This window comes from Cladophialophora psammophila (genome assembly GCF_000585535.1).
Source record: "Cladophialophora psammophila CBS 110553 chromosome Unknown aczJe-supercont1.18, whole genome shotgun sequence".
In the NCBI taxonomy this organism is placed as follows: Eukaryota; Fungi; Ascomycota; class Eurotiomycetes; order Chaetothyriales; family Herpotrichiellaceae; genus Cladophialophora; species Cladophialophora psammophila.
The window spans coordinates 142,821-160,890 of NW_006912939.1; the positions used below are offsets into that span (position 1 = coordinate 142,821).

The window sequence follows — 18,070 nt, forward strand, 5'->3', positions numbered from 1 at the left end:
GAGAGCGACATTCTCCCACACAGCCGGAGTCGCATTCGTCACAGAAGAATTGAGGCCCCCGTCTGAAGGCAGCTTCAGCTCCCCAAACACAAGCTGAGCCATCGAACCTTTGTTCGGCCATACACACATCTCCCTCGCCATCTCTGTACTGACGAGGACTCGGCTTCCCACCCGTGGAATTTGCAGACTTCAAATCGGCTTTTGTCACAAGCTTCTCGGGTTGCATCTTCCCTCCTATTGCGGCCGGGCTATTTCTCCTGGCAGCCCATCGGCCGATTGCTCGCTGCTGCGCTGCTGGAATGGGGCTTTGCTGCCCCTCACGGTTGGTCGCTCGTACTTCCATCCTCCAACAGCCAGCCGCCACATTGGTTCCTGAGATATCGCTAAAAAAAAAACACCACGCCAAAGGGCTTTTGGGTTTCCACCTCGTTTTGGCCGTCTGGCATGAGAATTGACCAGAGGCAGCGGTAATCCACGGAGGACCTCGCTCCGAAGAGCGGCCTTGTCTCCAAAGACTCTGGCCACCGGGAAGCTGCAACAACGCGCGAGACAATACGATGATGGATGACGGATGAGGGATGATGCACGGCGGCGGGGTAAGTGTGTAAGTGGGCGGCAGACATCATGTGTTCTCGCGGTCGCCGCCCTTGGGCTCGCCTTTTCATTTGCTCTGGCTGGGCTTCTCTCACTCTACTCTCACTAATGCCAGACTGGAAATCGCTGGCTCTTACTTGACCCATTATTCCTGGACCTGACAACTCATCCATTCCCACTGCACATGCAACCGACAACTGACAACTGACAACCTGCCAACCTGCCAACAATGAGTCGGCTGCGGCTGCACTTCTGAATTGCCGCCCAAACCAGGCCAAACCAACCCACGAACCCATCTTGTCACTTCACAGTCTTCCAGGTTAATCTCCCTCTGGGTTCATCGAGTCTGGATCCGCCTCATCTCTTCAAGCATGCTCATTCGGTTTCCCACTGCCCTTCTCGCCCTCTCCCTGATTGCGCTAGCCTGCGTTGCCTGCGTTGCCTGCGTTGCGACCGAGGTTCATCACGAGCCGGACCGCTGCTGCTAACAGCCTCTCCCGTGATCACACAGCATCTAGCCTGCGCTCCTGCGATCCTCGAACCTACCACCCGTCATGCCGAAGCAGCCCTCCAAGGCCGGCAAGAGGCTGAAGCGTGACGACGACAATGACTCCGACGACAGCGACGACGACCTCCAGCCCATTCACTTTTTTGTCCCCGGCGAAAACATCAACGCCGCAGTCCTGGTCGATTATATCACTCGATGGGTTGATCGTACCGCAAAGATAACATCGTCTCAACATCCCACAGTGAGACCAGCCTCGTCAAGTCTTGGTTTGTCTCCCACTGATTGACTATGGCTAGGATAAAGCGCGAGTCGGTTTCAGCGTCCTGGCGAGAAGAGCGCTCAATGCCGTAAGGAAACCCCCCCCCCCCTCTCTCTCTCTCCATCGTCCGATGCCCCCCCCTCCCCGCCCACCACCCCCTCATACTGAGCGGCTTCCTTGCGTTTAGGTTAGCATTCGCGATATCATCAATGATTCTAGAGACTGGGACTTGGAAACACAAAGCAGTACGCCCCATTCTTCCTTGGCCTGAAAAATTACAACAAATGTTGACCGTAATGGTGTGTCGCAGGAGAATATAGAAAAGAGCCGTATGACTATAGAGAATCAGACACTGCCAGGCGTCGAGCGAAAAAGGGTCCCTCAGAAGGCGGTACAAATCGACCGCAGCAACCCCGGGTCAAGCGAGAAGGAACGAATGAGCCCGCTGACAGTGGGCGGCAAGAGAGAGCTGCCATGACATCCAACACCCCCGCCAGCCCTCCGCAACCTGCATACCATCACCCTCAGGCTCAGTTCAGTCAATACCCTACCCATTCTCAGCCGCAAGGTATCCAACCGAGCCCGAGTCCGTATTATCAAGGGCAGTCGAGACCAGAGCAACCTTCGCCCAGTTTCAACATCACGGTGAACACTGCAACATTTGCGCCTCGACCCGGTCAACCTGGTCAATATATGCCGGGTGCGTATCAAACAGCGGGATATGCGCAAATTGCACACGCGGAAGCTGATCCTCCACCAGCTTACCAGCAAGCCATGATAAGTCGCGGCCCATCGGGTCCCCAACCGCCATCACAGCCTGGCCCCGATACATTCGACGCGGAGAAGGCGGTGACAAGTCGACATTTCTCTGCCCAAGCGACGCGACAAGGCTCGGCAGACTCCAAAGAGGACTTTCCTCGATCGCATAGTGCCCAAGATCGTCGACCATCCGCGGTCGACCAGGCGCGAAGATCTGCTCGTTAGCTCTGATAATAGCACTGGAGGCGATCTGCTTATCCCATAGACTCGTCGCTGTTAGAGACCCAAGGACAAGAAGGAGGACCCGAAACGGTTCCGCCCGTTGTCTCGACTCAAAGAAGGCGCCAGAAAGGGGCTTCAGTCATTCAGCGGCTAAAGACATCGCCAGGAACCCGGTGGTTCATGATCTTACCATGCTTGACAGCCCTTTGAGGAGAAGCCCCTGCCCCTTATTGCTATGTTCCTGTTGACCGACCCGGATCAACTGCTGTGTTTTGTTTTGTTCCTAGCCCAGTCCTAGTGATGGACTCCCTTTTGGTACCATGGGCCATGTCTTCTCGGCAGTCGCTCAAGGCTGGTTACCCTCATCTGTTATCCCCTGGTCTGACAAGCTGAATGGAATATAATACCACGACAGGTATGCTTTGGAAGTTAAAACCCGGGCTCTATGGTTTGAGCAACAACAAAGAGGGTTTCTCAAATGGCGCTCTTTAGATTTTGGACCGAGCATTGCCCACCACGAATTAACACACATCTTTCGAATGTTTGATGACGCTGGGTACCATTCAGATGGCATCACATGCCCAAAGTATCTGTGGGTGAAATGCTCGAATCGACCGCGACGGTTGGACATGGTGCCAACGGTGGACAGTCAATGGGCAATGGTCAGCGGGTGATAACGGGGAAAGGAAGGAAAGCGGGCCCCAGGTATACCCGCTTATGGACGATGCTGCTAAGTTGGAAAACAAGCCCTCGAAAGCCATCCCTGCTACAGCTGTGTGTGGTATCAGTCGCAATTGCGATCTTCTCTTCTTTTGCATATCTATTGTATATACGTACCCCCTTAGTCTCCCATCCGGAGTTAGGCTGATTGTGGCTGGCGACATGCTGAAGGCCCAAGCCTGGAATTCAAAGTCCGACGAGTGTCATTGCAAATGCTCCTCCTACCAGCCCGACCAAAATTGGGCTACAGCCAAGTGACCGGAGAGGCGAGGGCAAACAAGTCTCTTCGATGTCAATTTGGAAAATGAATCGTCTTATTGGCGTGCGGTCCGCGTACAGATTGCCGGTCAACAAGCCAGGGGAGGCGAGCCAGTCCAGAGGCAGCAGGCAAAGGACCGACGTTCGGATGCCTTTGACTTGGTCTCTTCAAGGGGGAGTGCCCGACGACAGTGACGCACAGGGAGTATTTAAAACTTCAGGTGATCCCCCTTTCAAGTGCCACAGAAGAATCCTGTCCCTTTGCCATGTCCCTCCCGACGATGATCCTAACCACTACCTCGAGGCTGGAGGGAGCCACTGCCGTTGAGGGGCAAGGGTTTCAGCCTTTGTTTTGGCCGCAATCTTACTTTGTCGGCTACGTGTCAGGCTAAAAGCACGCCGCTGTCACCAGAGGGGTGCTGATTGGGCTACAGAAGGGACTTTGCATATGCAACGGGCCCTTAGAACTGGGCCTGTAGCGTTGAGATGCATGTCTCATCAAGGGCCACGACACTTGAAGACGAGCCACTGTGCCCACGGGCCACCAAAATTACCCCTCCTCGTCGACTTCCTTTGTGACAGGCCGCTCTCGCAAGGCAAACATTGCCCTTTTTTTCCTTTCCTTTTTGCCCTTGGAACCGCGTACAGCCGGACCAGCAAGGCAAGCCCTTATTGTCGCGCCCTTTTTTTCTTCTTTCTGTTTCGAAGCTGACTAGGTTCGGCATTTTAATTCTAACTTCACTTTAGGCAGTGATGACCGTTGAGCACAGCAGAACAACATCAAGTCAATGGCCCTGAGCCTGGGCAATCCCCATGGATGGACGCTCGAGAATGTTGCTCAAGCACCAGCATCAGCATCATCCCAATCCCAGGCGCCCGCCTCTGCTCAACTCGAGGCGCGCGAAGGCCCCGCTCCCGCTCAGTGGCAAGCGGTGAAGGAGGAAATCAGGATCCTTTATGAAAAGCACCCCTTGAGAGATGTGAGAAGAATACTTTTAGACCGGCACAATTTCCGCGCAACGTGAGTGCACAGTATCGCCGAAGCCCAGCCACTCATCTTATTCTTTGCCGTGCGCTCAACGTCCCATGCATTTTGCTGATAGAGTTGGAACAGGGAGCGGATGTATAAAGCCCGACTGTCGCAGTGGGGAATCAGTAAGAACTACTCGGACAAGGACTATCAGATATGTAAGTAGCTCTCCCCCCCCCCCCCCTTTTGAGGACCTGCAGCAATTATTTGTTTGCAAGAGCTTCTACCGTCACTACTGTTTGGTTTGCTGACAATCAGCTTCCTAGGTGCGGTGCTGCACCACACCCGCCAAAAAAGCGGTAAACGGTCGACGGCGTTTGTGATCCATGGCCACAAACGCTCACTCAAGGACCTCCACAAATACATCAAAGGGCGGAAGATGACCGAGGAGGATTTCCTCGCCACTGCCCTTGCTAATGTCAAATGTAGTACCGCGGCCGATCAACAACAGGAGCAATATGCTCATGTCCGAGCCTATACTCCTGAGCCTGAGGCAGAGGGCGAAGAAGGGCCACCTCCCACTCCTCCCACGAGAGGACGGCCGGCCGAGATCGCAGCAGCAAATGTCCAGTCGGCCAAGGACTTGCACTCGCCTACGGGAGCTGCGTCAGAGTCGGTCTCAGGCTTAGGACCAGGACCAGGACTAGGACCAGCCTCGTGTTCCACCGCCCCCACCTCCGCCTTCACCCACCAACATTCCCCTGCTAGTCCTTCGCAGAGGTGGTCACCCCACCACTCAGCCTCGCCATATTTCCCACTGACCGTGTCACCGCCTCAAAGACACGGTCCTTATCTTGCGTCCAGAGAAAGCAATATCACATGCTCGTCCGACTCTTCACCGTCGTCGTCGTCACGCGCCCATGCCGTCTCGTCTCCCCAGGATGCACCATTGTCGGCGGCTCTGTCATATACCTACCCTATTCCCCCCAGTGAACCGCGGGCCATCGTTGACGACCAGGTGCGCCATGCCGGCACCGGCTGTGACACTAGCCCCACCATGCCTTGCCACTCATTGGGTCGAGATGTCGAGTACATGGCGCTGCAAATAGTCGACGCACCGCCGTTGAAGTCACTCTGCGGCCACGACGACATTCGGAGCTGGGCGCTAATGTTCACTGACAGCTCGTCAGAGGATTCGATGGACTTTGAGCAGATCTGTCCGAAATGCCATGAATCCACCCGAGAACATTTTATCAGTCTCCCGAATTTGGAGATGCCCCAGCTACCTCGCAACATCCTGAACGCCACCCAGGATTTGCCAGGAAGCACGATTTCCATCCCCGCCAGTTCACGAGGCCATGAACATTCCTGGAAGTGGGTCGCTCGGTGCTTTGCCGCCTGCATCTACCTTCGACGAGGCAACTATACGTTATCGCAACGGAGTCTGGTAGACGCGGACGCCGAGTTTGAGAAGATGATCGCCCCACAGCAGGACCCGAAAGTGTTATTGGCGCTCAACCAGACATTACAGATCCTGCAGATGCACAACCAGGGAGACATTACCAAGACCATCTTGCAGAGTGCGTATCTGGTGGCAGAACGGGTGCTGGGACCGAATGACCCCCTCACGACAATTGTGCGTTGGATGGTCTATGTGGCCAACGGACAGATGCGAGATCGCGACATCACGAGTCAAAATCTCTACGAGGTGCATGAGCTGTTTGTCCAGCGCTATGGTCAAGAAGATCCCCGGTCCATCGCGTCCAAGTATTGCTACGGATTTATGTTAAATGTCGAGTGGAAGGTGCAGCAAGCGGAGCAGGTTTTGCGTGAAGTTTACAAGGTTTCGTCGATGGTGCTCGGGCCCAAACACTTGCAGTCCATCTCGGCCCTGACGAATCTGCACCGCTCGCTCGAGCGGCAGAATCGGATCGAGGAGGCGGCCACCGTGTTGAGACGGGCGATCAGGGACTCGAAAGACACATTGGGCGACAACCACCCGCGGAGACTTGAAAGTTTACGGTTGCTGGCCCTGTTGTACAAACAGCAAGGGCACCTAGACCTAACGGAGGAGCTGTACTGGCAAGTCCTGGAGGGACGGATCAAGATGCTGGGCAAGAACCACACGTTTACGCAGGGCATGAAGCGCGACCTGGAAGAATTGCTCTGCGAGCGGGGCAAGTGGACGGTCGAGAAGAAAATTGGCAGGAGAGATGACGGGTCCGCCAAGGTGGTGCTTGTCGAGAGCCATTCTCAACTGCGTCTGCAGGATCTGTTCGAGTGGGATTTGCATGAGCAGTGGGACGACGCGAGGAGCGACGGCGGGAGCGAGACGGGGAGTGATCACGAGGCTTTTTGAGCTCCCTTTTTTTTTTTCTTCTTTCTTTTTTTTGGGGCTTTTTTTGCTTTTGGCTTTCCTAGGCGGACCGGGCGGGCTACTTTAGGGAGGCGGGCGAAGCTTTCTACATATTACCAACCACAGAGGGTGGGGTGGGAGATCTCAGCTGAGGATTTCCCTTTTCCCAAACCGCCACGCAGAAGAAATATAAGACATGTGGGTACGAGGGTATGAGAGTGTCAGTCTCTGTCAGAGAGGGTTTGTGGAGGGGGGGAGGGAAGAGGAAAAGCTACCTCGGTCGCGAGACCGGGTGGGAAGACGAGGGCGAGAACGGCGAGGACGGGGAGGACGACGATGCTGAGAAAAAGAGGGTAAGGAGGACGAAGGGACGTTGAATATTCGGGGACGATGGAAGATGATTTAGGTATCCAGAGATGCTGTCAGTTATAACCTTGTCTGGATGCATAGCCACCTGGCTCCCGCCATGGCTGCATACATGATAGGCTACATAGCTACGTGGACACATATATATGTAGCTATGCCCATCTATACCCACCCGCGCCAGGCGGTATCTCCCATTTATATAGATACATATATCACACATCTCCAGGAGTATCGCAACACTCGCATTCTATCTAACCACCATAGCGATCCCGCTCTCACACTCAACACGCGCACACTCCCCTCCCCCCTCTGGTTCTATCAGTGTAATATAGCCAGCGTGGGACAGGTCGGGAGCTGGACAAGCAGGCAAGTCAGGCCCCCAACGACTTCTCTCTCCAGCATGTATGGGATATATTTCTCCACGGGAGTGGATGGACCAGGGTCATGCGTCGTTCCAGCTTGCGAAGTACCTATTATGTATGGTTGTAATCCCGCGGGTGAGTGAGTGGGGGGGGTGCGTTGTTGCTGATATATGGGTTACTTGGAAGGACCGTGTGTGTGTGGCACGGTACGAATACATGAGCAAGCCGGCAAGCAATGCAAAAAGAAACCCCTGTCCTACCCTGTCCGCCTTATTAGCTGCGCCTAACTCGCCTCTGCTCTGATGTGTACTGTGTCACTCCAATACCGGTGCCAGGGTCTTTGGGTCTTTGGGCGATCTGGGTTTTACATCGAGGTAGGTAGGTAGGTAGGTAGGTAGGTAGGTGATGTAGCCTCAGCCTTAATCTCAAGCTCGCCAATCAACCATGTAGATGAATAGAAAATAGCTGAATAACTGGAGGGTATTTATTACTGCTGTAGATTTGGGTTGCTAGATGCCTACCCAGCTCCCCACGTACCTACGTCTCCGAGGACGAGTAACGCAATTGACAAAACTAACAAACTAACAACACCATCCAGCCAACGGTCGAGGACACGGGGGCACGGGACACAGAGCTCAAGGCGCACGGGACGGGACGAAAGGGGGGGGAGGACCGAATCCACGGGCGGGAGGGGATGGTACAGTAATTCAATTATGGTTCCGTTATGATCGTTCGATCGAATCGGAAAAGGAAATCCTTAGTCCCCTTTCTCCCCTCCTTCTCTTTCCCCTTCTCTTTCCCCTTCTGCTTCGACGTGGTACGTCCTTCTTGGCCTGGGAAGAGGAAGGAAGGAAATGGAGAATAAGCGGGTGTCTACAAACGGCAGGCGGGCCAGAAGACAGGTATACAGATGGGTATATCACATGATGCCCCCTGACATGCACCGGTGACATGCGCTGCCGTGAGGCGAGGCGAGGCGAGGCGGCGATCGACTCTCCGTGACGAGATCTGGTGGGCGTGTTTTTCGTACTTTGCAGCTTCGCGAGCAGCATGCCCTGGCTAGTTCTCTGCATCCGACGGGCATCTGGCGCCTTGCATCCCGCATCTTGTGTCTTGTATCTATCTGCTTGGGAGGGGCTAAGTGGCTCTAGACCCTTGTATATGTATGCATGTATGTCATGCCGGGTCCTTTCTCTGAGCCGGGCTCGTTCATCAGCCAAACTCGTCCATTCCCTCGGTCACCCTCACCAACTTGGGATGCATCTAAGCATCCTGATTCCCAAACTTCAGGCCCCCCTGCAACCTGACGGCGCCATAGATGCCGGCAATATCGCCCTTTTCACCCACCGTCTCCTTGACAGTCTTCAGATAGTCGTCTCCCACCTCAACTTGCCTCATTCGACACCCGCTCTGCTTGGCCAAATGCATGCCGTGCCTCGCATCTTTCCGTGCCAGGTCGACCGCGAACAATGGCTCCGCTCGCGTGTAATAGTCACCCGTCCTCATTCGGGTCGAGTAAGCGGTGTACGGTCCCGGGAACATGACCTCGATGAATTTGTGGAGCTCGTCGACGCCCAGGCCGGACTTTTCGGCCAAGACATGTCCCTCGGACAGCGCATTGACCATGCCTAGGACAAATGTGTTGCCAATGACCTTGAGCAGTGTCGCCTTGCGTGGTTCTTGGCCCGAGAAATCAACGTTGGCGCGGCCCATCACGCCCTTGCAGTATGGTATTACTTTTTGCACGGCGTCAGGTTGACCCGCCACGACGCAGATCAGTTGGCCCGCGTCGGCCATAGCTGGGGCGCCGAACACAGGACACGCCACGAAACTGGCTCCCTTTTCTTCTACCATCTCTGCTTCCTTGGCCGTGGTGTCAGGGTGGACCGTGCTGCAGTCCACAATCACCTTGCCCTGGACGTCGGTCTTAAGGACCTCTTCGAGAGTAGAGAGCACTGCCGGGTCGTCGCCCAGACAATAAAATATAATGTCGGCTTTCGAGGCGGCTTCTTGCACGGAGGACGCCACGGTGGCATGGCCGATGTTTGCGGCGAGGTCATGGGCCCGTTGCACGGTGCGGTTGAAGATGATCAGCGGGTTGGACAGGTTGCCCTTCTCTACCAAGTTCTTGCACATGCCCTTGGGTTGGAAGTCAGTATCCTTGGACAGTCCTAGCATTGGCGGTAACTTACCCTGCCCATATTCCCCAGACCTAGCCAAGCCAATTGAGGCGCCATCTTGTCAAAAGTGTCGACGAGGAAGTGAAAATCAAGTGAAGGGCCTTGTGACTTGCGCGACACGGTTCATCCGCCTACTCGGTATTCGACGAACTTATACCATTGAGATGTCAATTGATATCGATCAGATCGTACAGGAAGCCGTCTGCAGCCTGATCCGTTTCTCCCCGTTGTCCATCATGACGTTGGTCTCGTAAGTTGCAGATGCAGCATGCGGAGAGATTCCGGGAGCTGACAAAAATCTACTTTGTACATTGTACAAACTTACAAACCCATACGCAGGGCTGAGATGCTCCTGAGACTCGGGAAAACACGGGTTTACAGGACGTAGCAACGACTGGGTCAGCATTTGCAAGTGACAATGTCTATCTATCCCTCGAGCCCTCTCTCGATGCGTGGCAAGCGTGGGATTAATAGAGAAAGATGCCCGCTCGCCGCAGATTCCCCCCCTTGTCGAGGGGCAACGCATTGACCAATCACCGCTGCGGCTGGGCAGGGCGGTGAAGTCTGGGTATCGTTAGACGCGGCTGCGGTGGCAGAATACTGCAGTATCTTTCCTCTGCTCGTGACACAACCATGCCCAAAATTTTCCCTCGATGAACACACCCTACAGGATGAAAATCTGCGCAGGGCTGCCTGGTATAGACCCGTGGCAGGTACCTACCTAGGTGACGTTCTCATTTAACTCGTTGGGCCGCTGGGGCTTCTTCATCATTGACCGCACAGGAAAACCATGAACCAGACCGCCCTGGGTGCAGTTCGGAGTCATTATGCCGCACAGCTCACCTGCGGAAACGTCGCAGCTGAAGCCTTGAAGGCCTACCTCATCTCTCACTCGTGTTCCCCCTCGCTGTTCACCCGATCCAATTCTCGCTTCTACTCGTCCCAGCCCGCCCCACGGACAGATGACCCTGCGTCGTACAACGCCCAAGATGTGACCGAGCGGGACAAGAGAAGCTCTTTTACCGACAGAGCTAAACAGCGTCTGGCGAATAGGGAGTTCTTCACCAGTCTCCTGAGCTCGGCAGTCACCAAAAGAGATGCAAAGGCGTACATCTCTCGACTTCAGCGCCCGACAAAGGCAGCGCCGGAGCAGACACCTGCTCCCTCCAGGTCGCAACCTCAGGTCAATACAGGAGATCTGCTCGGTCTAACGAGAGCCTCGGAAGAGAGCCCGGTGTTTAAGCAGTTCGAAAATGGACAGCACTCTACTGTTGAAGAGCTGGAGACCCTTCATGTTGCTCTGGTCAAGATCAGCAACCTTAATGCCATGGCTGACGAGATCGTGAAAGGTATCGCCCAGACCTTGTCCTCTCTCTCACGTCTTAGTATGGCACCCTGTGTCGTCTTGGAGGGGCCTCAAGAGAAAAGCCCACAAGCAACACGAGAAAATCTCACCCAGGCTGCGGATAAACTGGTTGCTGCCATCGACGCCATCCATCCCTTTGGAGCAAGAATACTGGACAATCTCTTGAGTTTGGGTGCCGATGGCAGGCCTCGAGTTTTTCTGCGAAAACTGTTGACCCGTCCTCTGCGACGGGGAAGGATACCGATCGTCCTGCCAGTGGCTTATTCTGCAGAACAGTCACAAGCCGTCTCAACCACGGCTGACGAGGCACTCCTAGCTTTGACCAGAGAACTTTCCGGCCACAACTTCAGCCCTCGAACAGGGGAACAGCCCGAGCAAGAGGCTGCAAAACTCGAGTCGACGCGTAAGCAAATATCATTGGATAGGATCATCGTTGTTGATGAGACTGGGTCAATCCCGAGCACAAAGTCCATTGACAAGAGGCATGTTTTTGTCAATCTGGAGCAAGAGTATGCCGCTTTGCAGGAGGAACTGAGAAGCTCAACGGAGGGAAGTGTCTCTCAGAAACATGCGTCGAATCTGAAACTATTTCGCGACGCGCTGAAAATGCTACCCCCTTCCTCATCCGGATTGCTGACCACTCCATTTGAAGCCGCAAACACTGCCAGGTTGAGCGACAACGGAGTGTCCAGTGTCGGGACTAGAAGGCAAAAGAACCCTTTAATCCACAACTTATTGACCGACAAGCCGGCATATTCATCATCTTTGCCCACCGGGAGATTGGCACAAGATGCGTCCTCAATACCCGTAACGACTTCGACCTTTGTCAAACGGGGCATGCCGCTCACTATCTTGCCCAATCCAGAGGCACAAACCTGGACCGCCACGTCGAAGCCTCGTCTGCAATTGACTGACCCTAGAATCGACTTGGATCGGCTTACTTACCTTGTCGACGACTCCTTTAACAGAAAGCTCGACGTGGAGGCGTATCTGAAACGTGTCAACGAGCGAATCGCCGGAGTGATTATCGCAGGGGAATATGAGGGCGGTGCAATTCTCACATGGGAAACCCCTCCAGGTTGCTCCGACGATGACACAGACCGTCTAGTCCCGTACCTGGACAAGTTCGCCGTCCTGAAGAGATCTCAAGGGGCCGGGGGCGTTGCAGACATTGTGTTTAACGCGATGGTACGCACCTGCTTTCCCAATGGCGTCTGTTGGCGGAGCCGCAAGGACAACCCCGTGAACAAGTGGTACTTTGAACGGTCGAGGGGAACGTGGAGGATCCCGGACACAAACTGGACCATGTTTTGGACCACGCCGAACATTTTCCACAACGTCCCACAACAAAGATCGGGCATTTTTCTCGACTACGAAGCTGTCTGTCGCACGGTGAAGCCCACCTGGGCGGACGGGAAGAAGATTGCCGATTGAGTGTGACCTTGATCGAAATGAGTGGTAGGACTGAGTATACACATACTTTTTATATACACCCGAGTTGTGCCCCGTCCGTTACCATTTTTGTTTCAGAAATCGGGGCGAGGCCGCTTCAATCCAGCGCGTGCCGGAGCATTGGAGACCCCCGGCCGAGCTCTTTCGCATTCTGTAAGACCTCACTCGCGAGACGCGTGTAGGAAAACACCAGCATGTCGGGGAACAATCTATGGACAACTCAGCCTGGAGAGTCGATCGGGGGTGCTGGGAAGTGCTAGACTACTTGTAGAACCGTAATTAGATGTCAGTCGGAAGCTGTGAAGATCGCTTCCGGGCAAGACTTCACTTACGAGTGGAAACTCAACGGGGAGGAATAGCGTCAGTGTTACGAACAGGCCTTTGAAGGGACCTGAGGGGGCGAAAAGGGGAAGATCTGTCGAGGGAACACGTGCAAATGCAACGGTGATCTGATGTGCTCCAGCTAAGAGTGACAGAGCGCTTCAGGGTTTGACATGCACGTGCAACAACACACAGAGGTCTGTCCAGTAGGTCGGGAATCGAGAACGCGTTCCTGGTTGGCACTGACAAGACAACACCACCAACATCACCCCTGAGAGGCAGCGCCCAGGGCAACGAACACCTAGTACGGCGGCGGCAATGAGGAGTGGGACAGGACCGATAAAACACTCAGGAATAGGTAGACGGCATCAAAAACATGGAATGATACTCTGTTCGAACTATAAAGAATGGCACACTGCCAGTACTGCTAACTGTCCTGCTCTCCCAATCCATTTTAGTTTAACACGTGACCAGCCAAATCTCCTCCCTTCCACTCCACCAGCCGAGCACATCATAGCCACTTTGCCTTGTTACACTATAACGATCTTCTAATAAAATATCTAAAAGTGAATAAGATAATCAAACTTGCGTGCCATGCAGATAGAAAAAATCGAAATGCGGCAGCGAACGCCTAAAATGTCATCAATGCCTCGACCTCAATCTTGTCTGTTTCTACGAAGGTGAGAAGCGTGATCAATTCAAGGAGCAGGTCTGATTAGAGGAGTTCGATTAGACGAGTTCCGGCACAGAAGGCTCTGACACCGCTACAGGAAACTAAAACACACGACGGAGACATTAGCGGCATACGAAAGACTCCTTCAGTATCTCCTCAACCGAGTCAATTCCTGTTATACGCAGATTGGGAGTGGATCTATCTGCTTGATTGTGTTCTGTCCCCCTGGCTATTCAGAGAGACTCTGCCTGTTTATATACACTTTGGCCTATGCTCTGAAGGCCGTTCCTGAAACCTCCTATTCCGTCGCCATGCTGTCGCAGGTCGGTGGGAACAACGCTGTTGAGGTAAGTGCTGCAATTGGTGTGACAGCTAGCGTCTCAGGTGGTTTGCCACAGTGGCTATCTTGCAACCCTGTCAACAGTTAGGCACGGCCGTCGAGACGAGGCTGAGACATGACAAGGCTCTGTCTCCATGCCCCACTTCCCGGATTCAACGACTGCGCCGGGTCCAGAAAGCGGATTGAGTACGGGTGACGTCAAGAACAAGAAGCTTGAGCACAGGCATGATCCGCGCGGAGCAACTCACGGTGAGGCTGAACCGATGCTGAGCCAGGTCAGCCCGATGCGTACCAAAGCGGCCAACACGAGGTGCAGCTGTCGGCGCGGAATACCCGTACCTCGGAGATAACTGTCGCCGCTGGCCAGGTCGGTCACCTCGGAAGGATAATCAAGCCATTATCCAGTCAACACAAAAATGCTTAACTTTTCAATGATGGAGAAACACCGTTCTTCGCAGCAGTCTTACGCCGCGTCAATTTGCTTAGGCGGTATCTACGATCAAGTCCAGCGTCTGACGTTTCAACCATGTCGTCCAGAGTGTCTTCTACCTCGTGGCCCTCGACTGCGGTCCCCAAGGCGGTGCAGGACCTTCTCGACTACTTCTTCTCGCTGATGGATACCAACAGCGACGAGGCCGGTTTGAAGCTAATAGAGGATATATTCACACCCGAGGCTACATTTATCTCTTCCAGTGGGGTTTTCAAGGGGTCAGCAGGTTGGTTGCTCGTGGAAGCGCCCTGCCCGTCTCATGAGGCTGGGAAGCAGCATCCAACAGGACTGACTTGTGCCCGGTTTTCCCTGCGCAGAAATTAGGGGCTCCCGAAAGAAAGCCTGGGAATTGGTCGAATCACGATACCATTCGATCGTGAAAGTATTTTCCGCCACTAGCGACGGCTCGGATCTATTGATGATCGGAAGCGCGATCCTGGGACTTAAGAATGGCAAGAAGATTGAGGGAGACTTCATCGCGCGAGCCGTCATCGAGGGAATCGATACCTTGGAGCCCAAGATGTCCTTCTTGCAGGCCTGGGGTGTGCGTCTGTTTCTTTGCTCGCACAACCTGACTTGACGGCTAACAAAGAACGCAGGACACCGGTCCATTGATCAAAGCCTTGCAATCGTGATGGCAAGGGGGAACGAACGGCGTTGCATTCGTTGGAAACATGTCCTCTCCCCTCGAGTGTTCAGTGTCGCTGGAAGTCAACGAGGCATGTCGCACAGACTGCCCACAGTTCATCTGGTGATAGGCGGTCTTGAGGACCACAAGACGCATTCTAACTGTATCAGCCCGCCACCGCAGATTAACCTAATAGTTTATCTAGTAGACAAAGTGCTGGAAACGAAGTTACTCTCACTGAACAAAACTTCCTGATACCAAACTCTGAATGTAACAGGAAAGAGCATGTGGCCAAATTACCCCCAGCAATCCTGTGATTGCGTTGCTAGGAAAAAGAAGTTTCAACAGCGGTCAAAAGACATTCACGGCATTCGTTCGTTTCAAGCATGCTACGGCACTTGCCACTGTGCCGCCGCATTTGGCAGACAAGCTCGTGCCATTGCTACCAGATGTAGGAAGTCATGATGGCTCCAAAGAGTTCCCATTCGCCCAACTTTTTCCCGATATCGTTGCCTGCGCTCCCAATGCTGACCAGGAACGGCATGAAGTGTTCTGAGCTCCCGACGGGCTGGACTGCCTCGCTGTTAGGGAACTCTTCTCTCCACCTGGCAATTTTTTCACACTTCTTGTCGGCATCTGGGATCTTGGCAACCTCCTCCATCGCATCCTCAAACGGGCGGTTACTGGGAACTGGGGGTCCAGGGGTGCCCATGATGGAGTCGATGACAGCCGCGAAGTTGTGGTAGCTTGATCCGCTGCCGAGGATGACATAGCCCTCATCTCTGAATGCCTCAAGAGAGCGTCCGAGTTTCAACGAGTTCTCAGTAGCCGCATCCGCTCCACTAGGAATCGAGACCTGGACAATGGGCAGGTCTGCCTGCGGGCGGAGCATAATCATGGGCACCCAGACCCCGTGGTCCCAGCCTCGCTTGTCGTCCAGAACAGCCTGGAATCCGTCCTTGTCGAGTTTCTCTTTGATCCGGCGAGCGAGCTCTGGATCACCTCTTGCACCAGGGTACTTTATTTCCCAGGCTTCCTTTGGCAGGTCTTTTGCTAGGTGGTCAAAGTAGTCGTAGTAGATCTCTGGCTCAGCACCGGACGAAATATGAGGCTGGTCTGTCTCCCAGTGTGCAGTTACGATAATAACACCTTTGGCTCCATCCAGCACCCATCTTGTCTCTTTGCAGAGGTCGACAAGTGGCTGCTGGTGCGGAGCACCGAGGATGGCGAAGGGCCCAGCGCCGTGGGAAACGAAAAACGCTGGCGCGCGCTTGGTTGTTGGAACGAGTGAACCCATGATCGAGCGTATTAAGAGTGATGATCCAAGTTACAATTGTGCGTGAGAAGGGATTTGACTAAAGTTTCGATGTGCCTTGTTATAATCCTTCGCCGCGATTAACAGACCCCTCCCACGAAGTTGGGCTATCCTCTGCAGAGCGGCCCGCCAACCGCACACGCAGAGCATTGAAGATTCCCGAATCCAGCATATTTGCCACTGCAAAGTCATTGAAGGAATCCGTGCACGAGTGCTCTCAGGTAAACTCGGAAGGAATTGAGAACCGACCCGGAACTCTACACCAATAGGTGAGGATTTCCCTGCGGAATTCGTTTCGGGTTCATTTTCAACGACCCGAAATTAGTTCTACTAACATGAGAGCTTAGTAGCAATAGCATCAAAGTATACGACCGCCCTCTATCATCGTCGCCGGCTCGCAGATGCAGGAAACACTGCATTATCCAAATCCGGTCGACTTGGAAGGAGATATGCTGGTTCAGAGTGGAGAACCACTCCCCTCCTTGCGCCACGTTTTGGACCTCACACACGTCCAGATGGTTGGAAACAGAAAGTTTCAAGTTTGCCATGTCGGCGTTGTGGTAAAGCGCGGCCTCCACGGTTGGTGCTTCAAACATGGTGGCCTGTCACAAAGCTGCTCCTCAACACGGCAAGGAGAAGCACTTCTCGTTGGCTTTGATGTTACTCATGGCTCATGATATATGCGGCAAAGGCACTGGACTCATTTCTATAGCATTAGAACTGCTGTCGAGCAGAATAGCCTATTTATCGAAACGTGGGTAGGCGCGAACTTTGCCGATTTTTTCAATCCCCACCTCCACCTCATCGCCGTCGTTAATACCAGTTCCGGCTTTACCCTCATTGATGAACCAAGCGCCTCCGCCGCAAGTACCGGAGAAGACAACCGTGCCAGGCTGGACAGTCGTTCCTAAGCAGATCCAAGTCAGCTTCAAAAAAGTCTACAGGGACACTGTAAGCGTACCAGTCGACATCGAGGATAATATTTGAGCAACACTGAAGATCATGTTACGGGTATTGTCGCTCTGGACCACCTTCCCGTTCCACTTTGTGGTCAGATCCAACTCCGGCAGAACTCCAACCACACTCGGATGAACGAGGACTGGGCCAACGGGGGTCCAGTCATCGAACGCCTTGGAGAAGATGTAGTTCATGCGTCCCAGAACCTTTCCCGGACGTGGAGAGAAGTCGCAGCCTGCAGTGAAGCCCACAATATGCTTCTTCGCTTCTTCAACGGAGATATCCTTCAAAGGCCGCGAGCCTGTCTGGAAAACGAGCTCGCCTTCATAGTCGAGACACTCTTGCTGCACCTTGTATGTGCGCAAGAGAGCGGGATATGGTGGCGCAAGAGACGTTGGAGGTCGGAAGAAGATATACGGAATGTTGGGCATGAGATCCTTATCTTTTCGTCAGCGCTTGATCTTTGGTCCACGGAAGCCCTCCTCGGCTGAATGGAATGCGAGCCCCCAGTCTCCGTCACCTACAGGGGCGCTGTAGAACAGGGACTCGTTCACATGATCCTTGTAGTTGAGACCGGTATTGATGACCATGGGTACCGTCGCGAAAGGCGCTAACAGGGTGTTCCGCCCCACTGTTACTTTCTCGCCCGTTAACTTGATGTTATTGTAGACCGGATCACCCGTAGCGATCTCGACCTCGAATTGTTCGTCTAGATCACCATCCTCCTTAGGTGCGACAAGCTGGGCAAATGTCGGAACACCATTGTGAGTAAAACGAACCAAGTGCGTCCATGGAGGCGACTCAGTCATGACGAAGGGCGTTAAAGACCTCGAAAATATGGGTTTGCGCTATATCGGCTGGCAGGAACGCGACAAGCTTGGGTTGACAGAGGCAGCTTTAGATACTGCATGCCGCTTATATGCGAGTCTCTTTGCACAAGCAGAGTCGTATACATGAATCTCTTGGGCGCGATC

General features: G+C 53.8%; 7 protein-coding genes across 7 annotated transcripts; 4 read left to right on the forward strand and 3 right to left on the reverse strand.

The window, feature by feature from the left end:
- Positions 1-1,148: 1,148 nt before the first annotated feature.
- Positions 1,149-1,388, forward strand: A1O5_09960 (uncharacterized protein; the record flags this gene model as incomplete). The annotated part of the gene is made up of 1 exon (XM_007750538.1): positions 1,149-1,388. The coding sequence occupies one exon, from the start codon at positions 1,149-1,151 to the stop codon at positions 1,386-1,388; it is 240 nt and encodes a 79-aa protein (XP_007748728.1).
- A 2,720-nt stretch (positions 1,389-4,108) lies between these two features.
- On the forward strand, positions 4,109-6,649 carry A1O5_09961 (uncharacterized protein; the record flags this gene model as incomplete). Its single annotated transcript, XM_007750539.1, has 3 exons — positions 4,109-4,341; positions 4,435-4,508; positions 4,617-6,649. 3 exons carry the CDS (start codon positions 4,109-4,111, stop codon positions 6,647-6,649), a joined length of 2,340 nt encoding a protein of 779 aa, XP_007748729.1.
- Positions 6,650-8,637: 1,988 nt separating this feature from the next.
- On the reverse strand, positions 8,638-9,611 carry A1O5_09962 (uncharacterized protein; the record flags this gene model as incomplete). Its single annotated transcript, XM_007750540.1, has 2 exons — positions 8,638-9,513; positions 9,567-9,611. The coding sequence occupies 2 exons, from the start codon at positions 9,609-9,611 to the stop codon at positions 8,638-8,640; spliced, it is 921 nt and encodes a 306-aa protein (XP_007748730.1).
- Positions 9,612-10,344: 733 nt separating this feature from the next.
- A1O5_09963 (uncharacterized protein) lies at positions 10,345-12,354 on the forward strand (the record flags this gene model as incomplete). Its single annotated transcript, XM_007750541.1, has 1 exon — positions 10,345-12,354. One exon carries the CDS (start codon positions 10,345-10,347, stop codon positions 12,352-12,354), a length of 2,010 nt encoding a protein of 669 aa, XP_007748731.1.
- A 1,878-nt stretch (positions 12,355-14,232) lies between these two features.
- Positions 14,233-14,776, forward strand: A1O5_09964 (uncharacterized protein; the record flags this gene model as incomplete). Its single annotated transcript, XM_007750542.1, has 2 exons — positions 14,233-14,422; positions 14,514-14,776. The coding sequence occupies 2 exons, from the start codon at positions 14,233-14,235 to the stop codon at positions 14,774-14,776; spliced, it is 453 nt and encodes a 150-aa protein (XP_007748732.1).
- Positions 14,777-15,266: 490 nt separating this feature from the next.
- On the reverse strand, positions 15,267-16,121 carry A1O5_09965 (uncharacterized protein; the record flags this gene model as incomplete). Its single annotated transcript, XM_007750543.1, has 1 exon — positions 15,267-16,121. One exon carries the CDS (start codon positions 16,119-16,121, stop codon positions 15,267-15,269), a length of 855 nt encoding a protein of 284 aa, XP_007748733.1.
- Positions 16,122-16,879: 758 nt separating this feature from the next.
- A1O5_09966 (uncharacterized protein) lies at positions 16,880-17,905 on the reverse strand (the record flags this gene model as incomplete). Its single annotated transcript, XM_007750544.1, has 3 exons — positions 16,880-17,046; positions 17,101-17,533; positions 17,621-17,905. 3 exons carry the CDS (start codon positions 17,903-17,905, stop codon positions 16,880-16,882), a joined length of 885 nt encoding a protein of 294 aa, XP_007748734.1.
- Between the last annotated feature and the right edge of the window lie 165 nt (positions 17,906-18,070).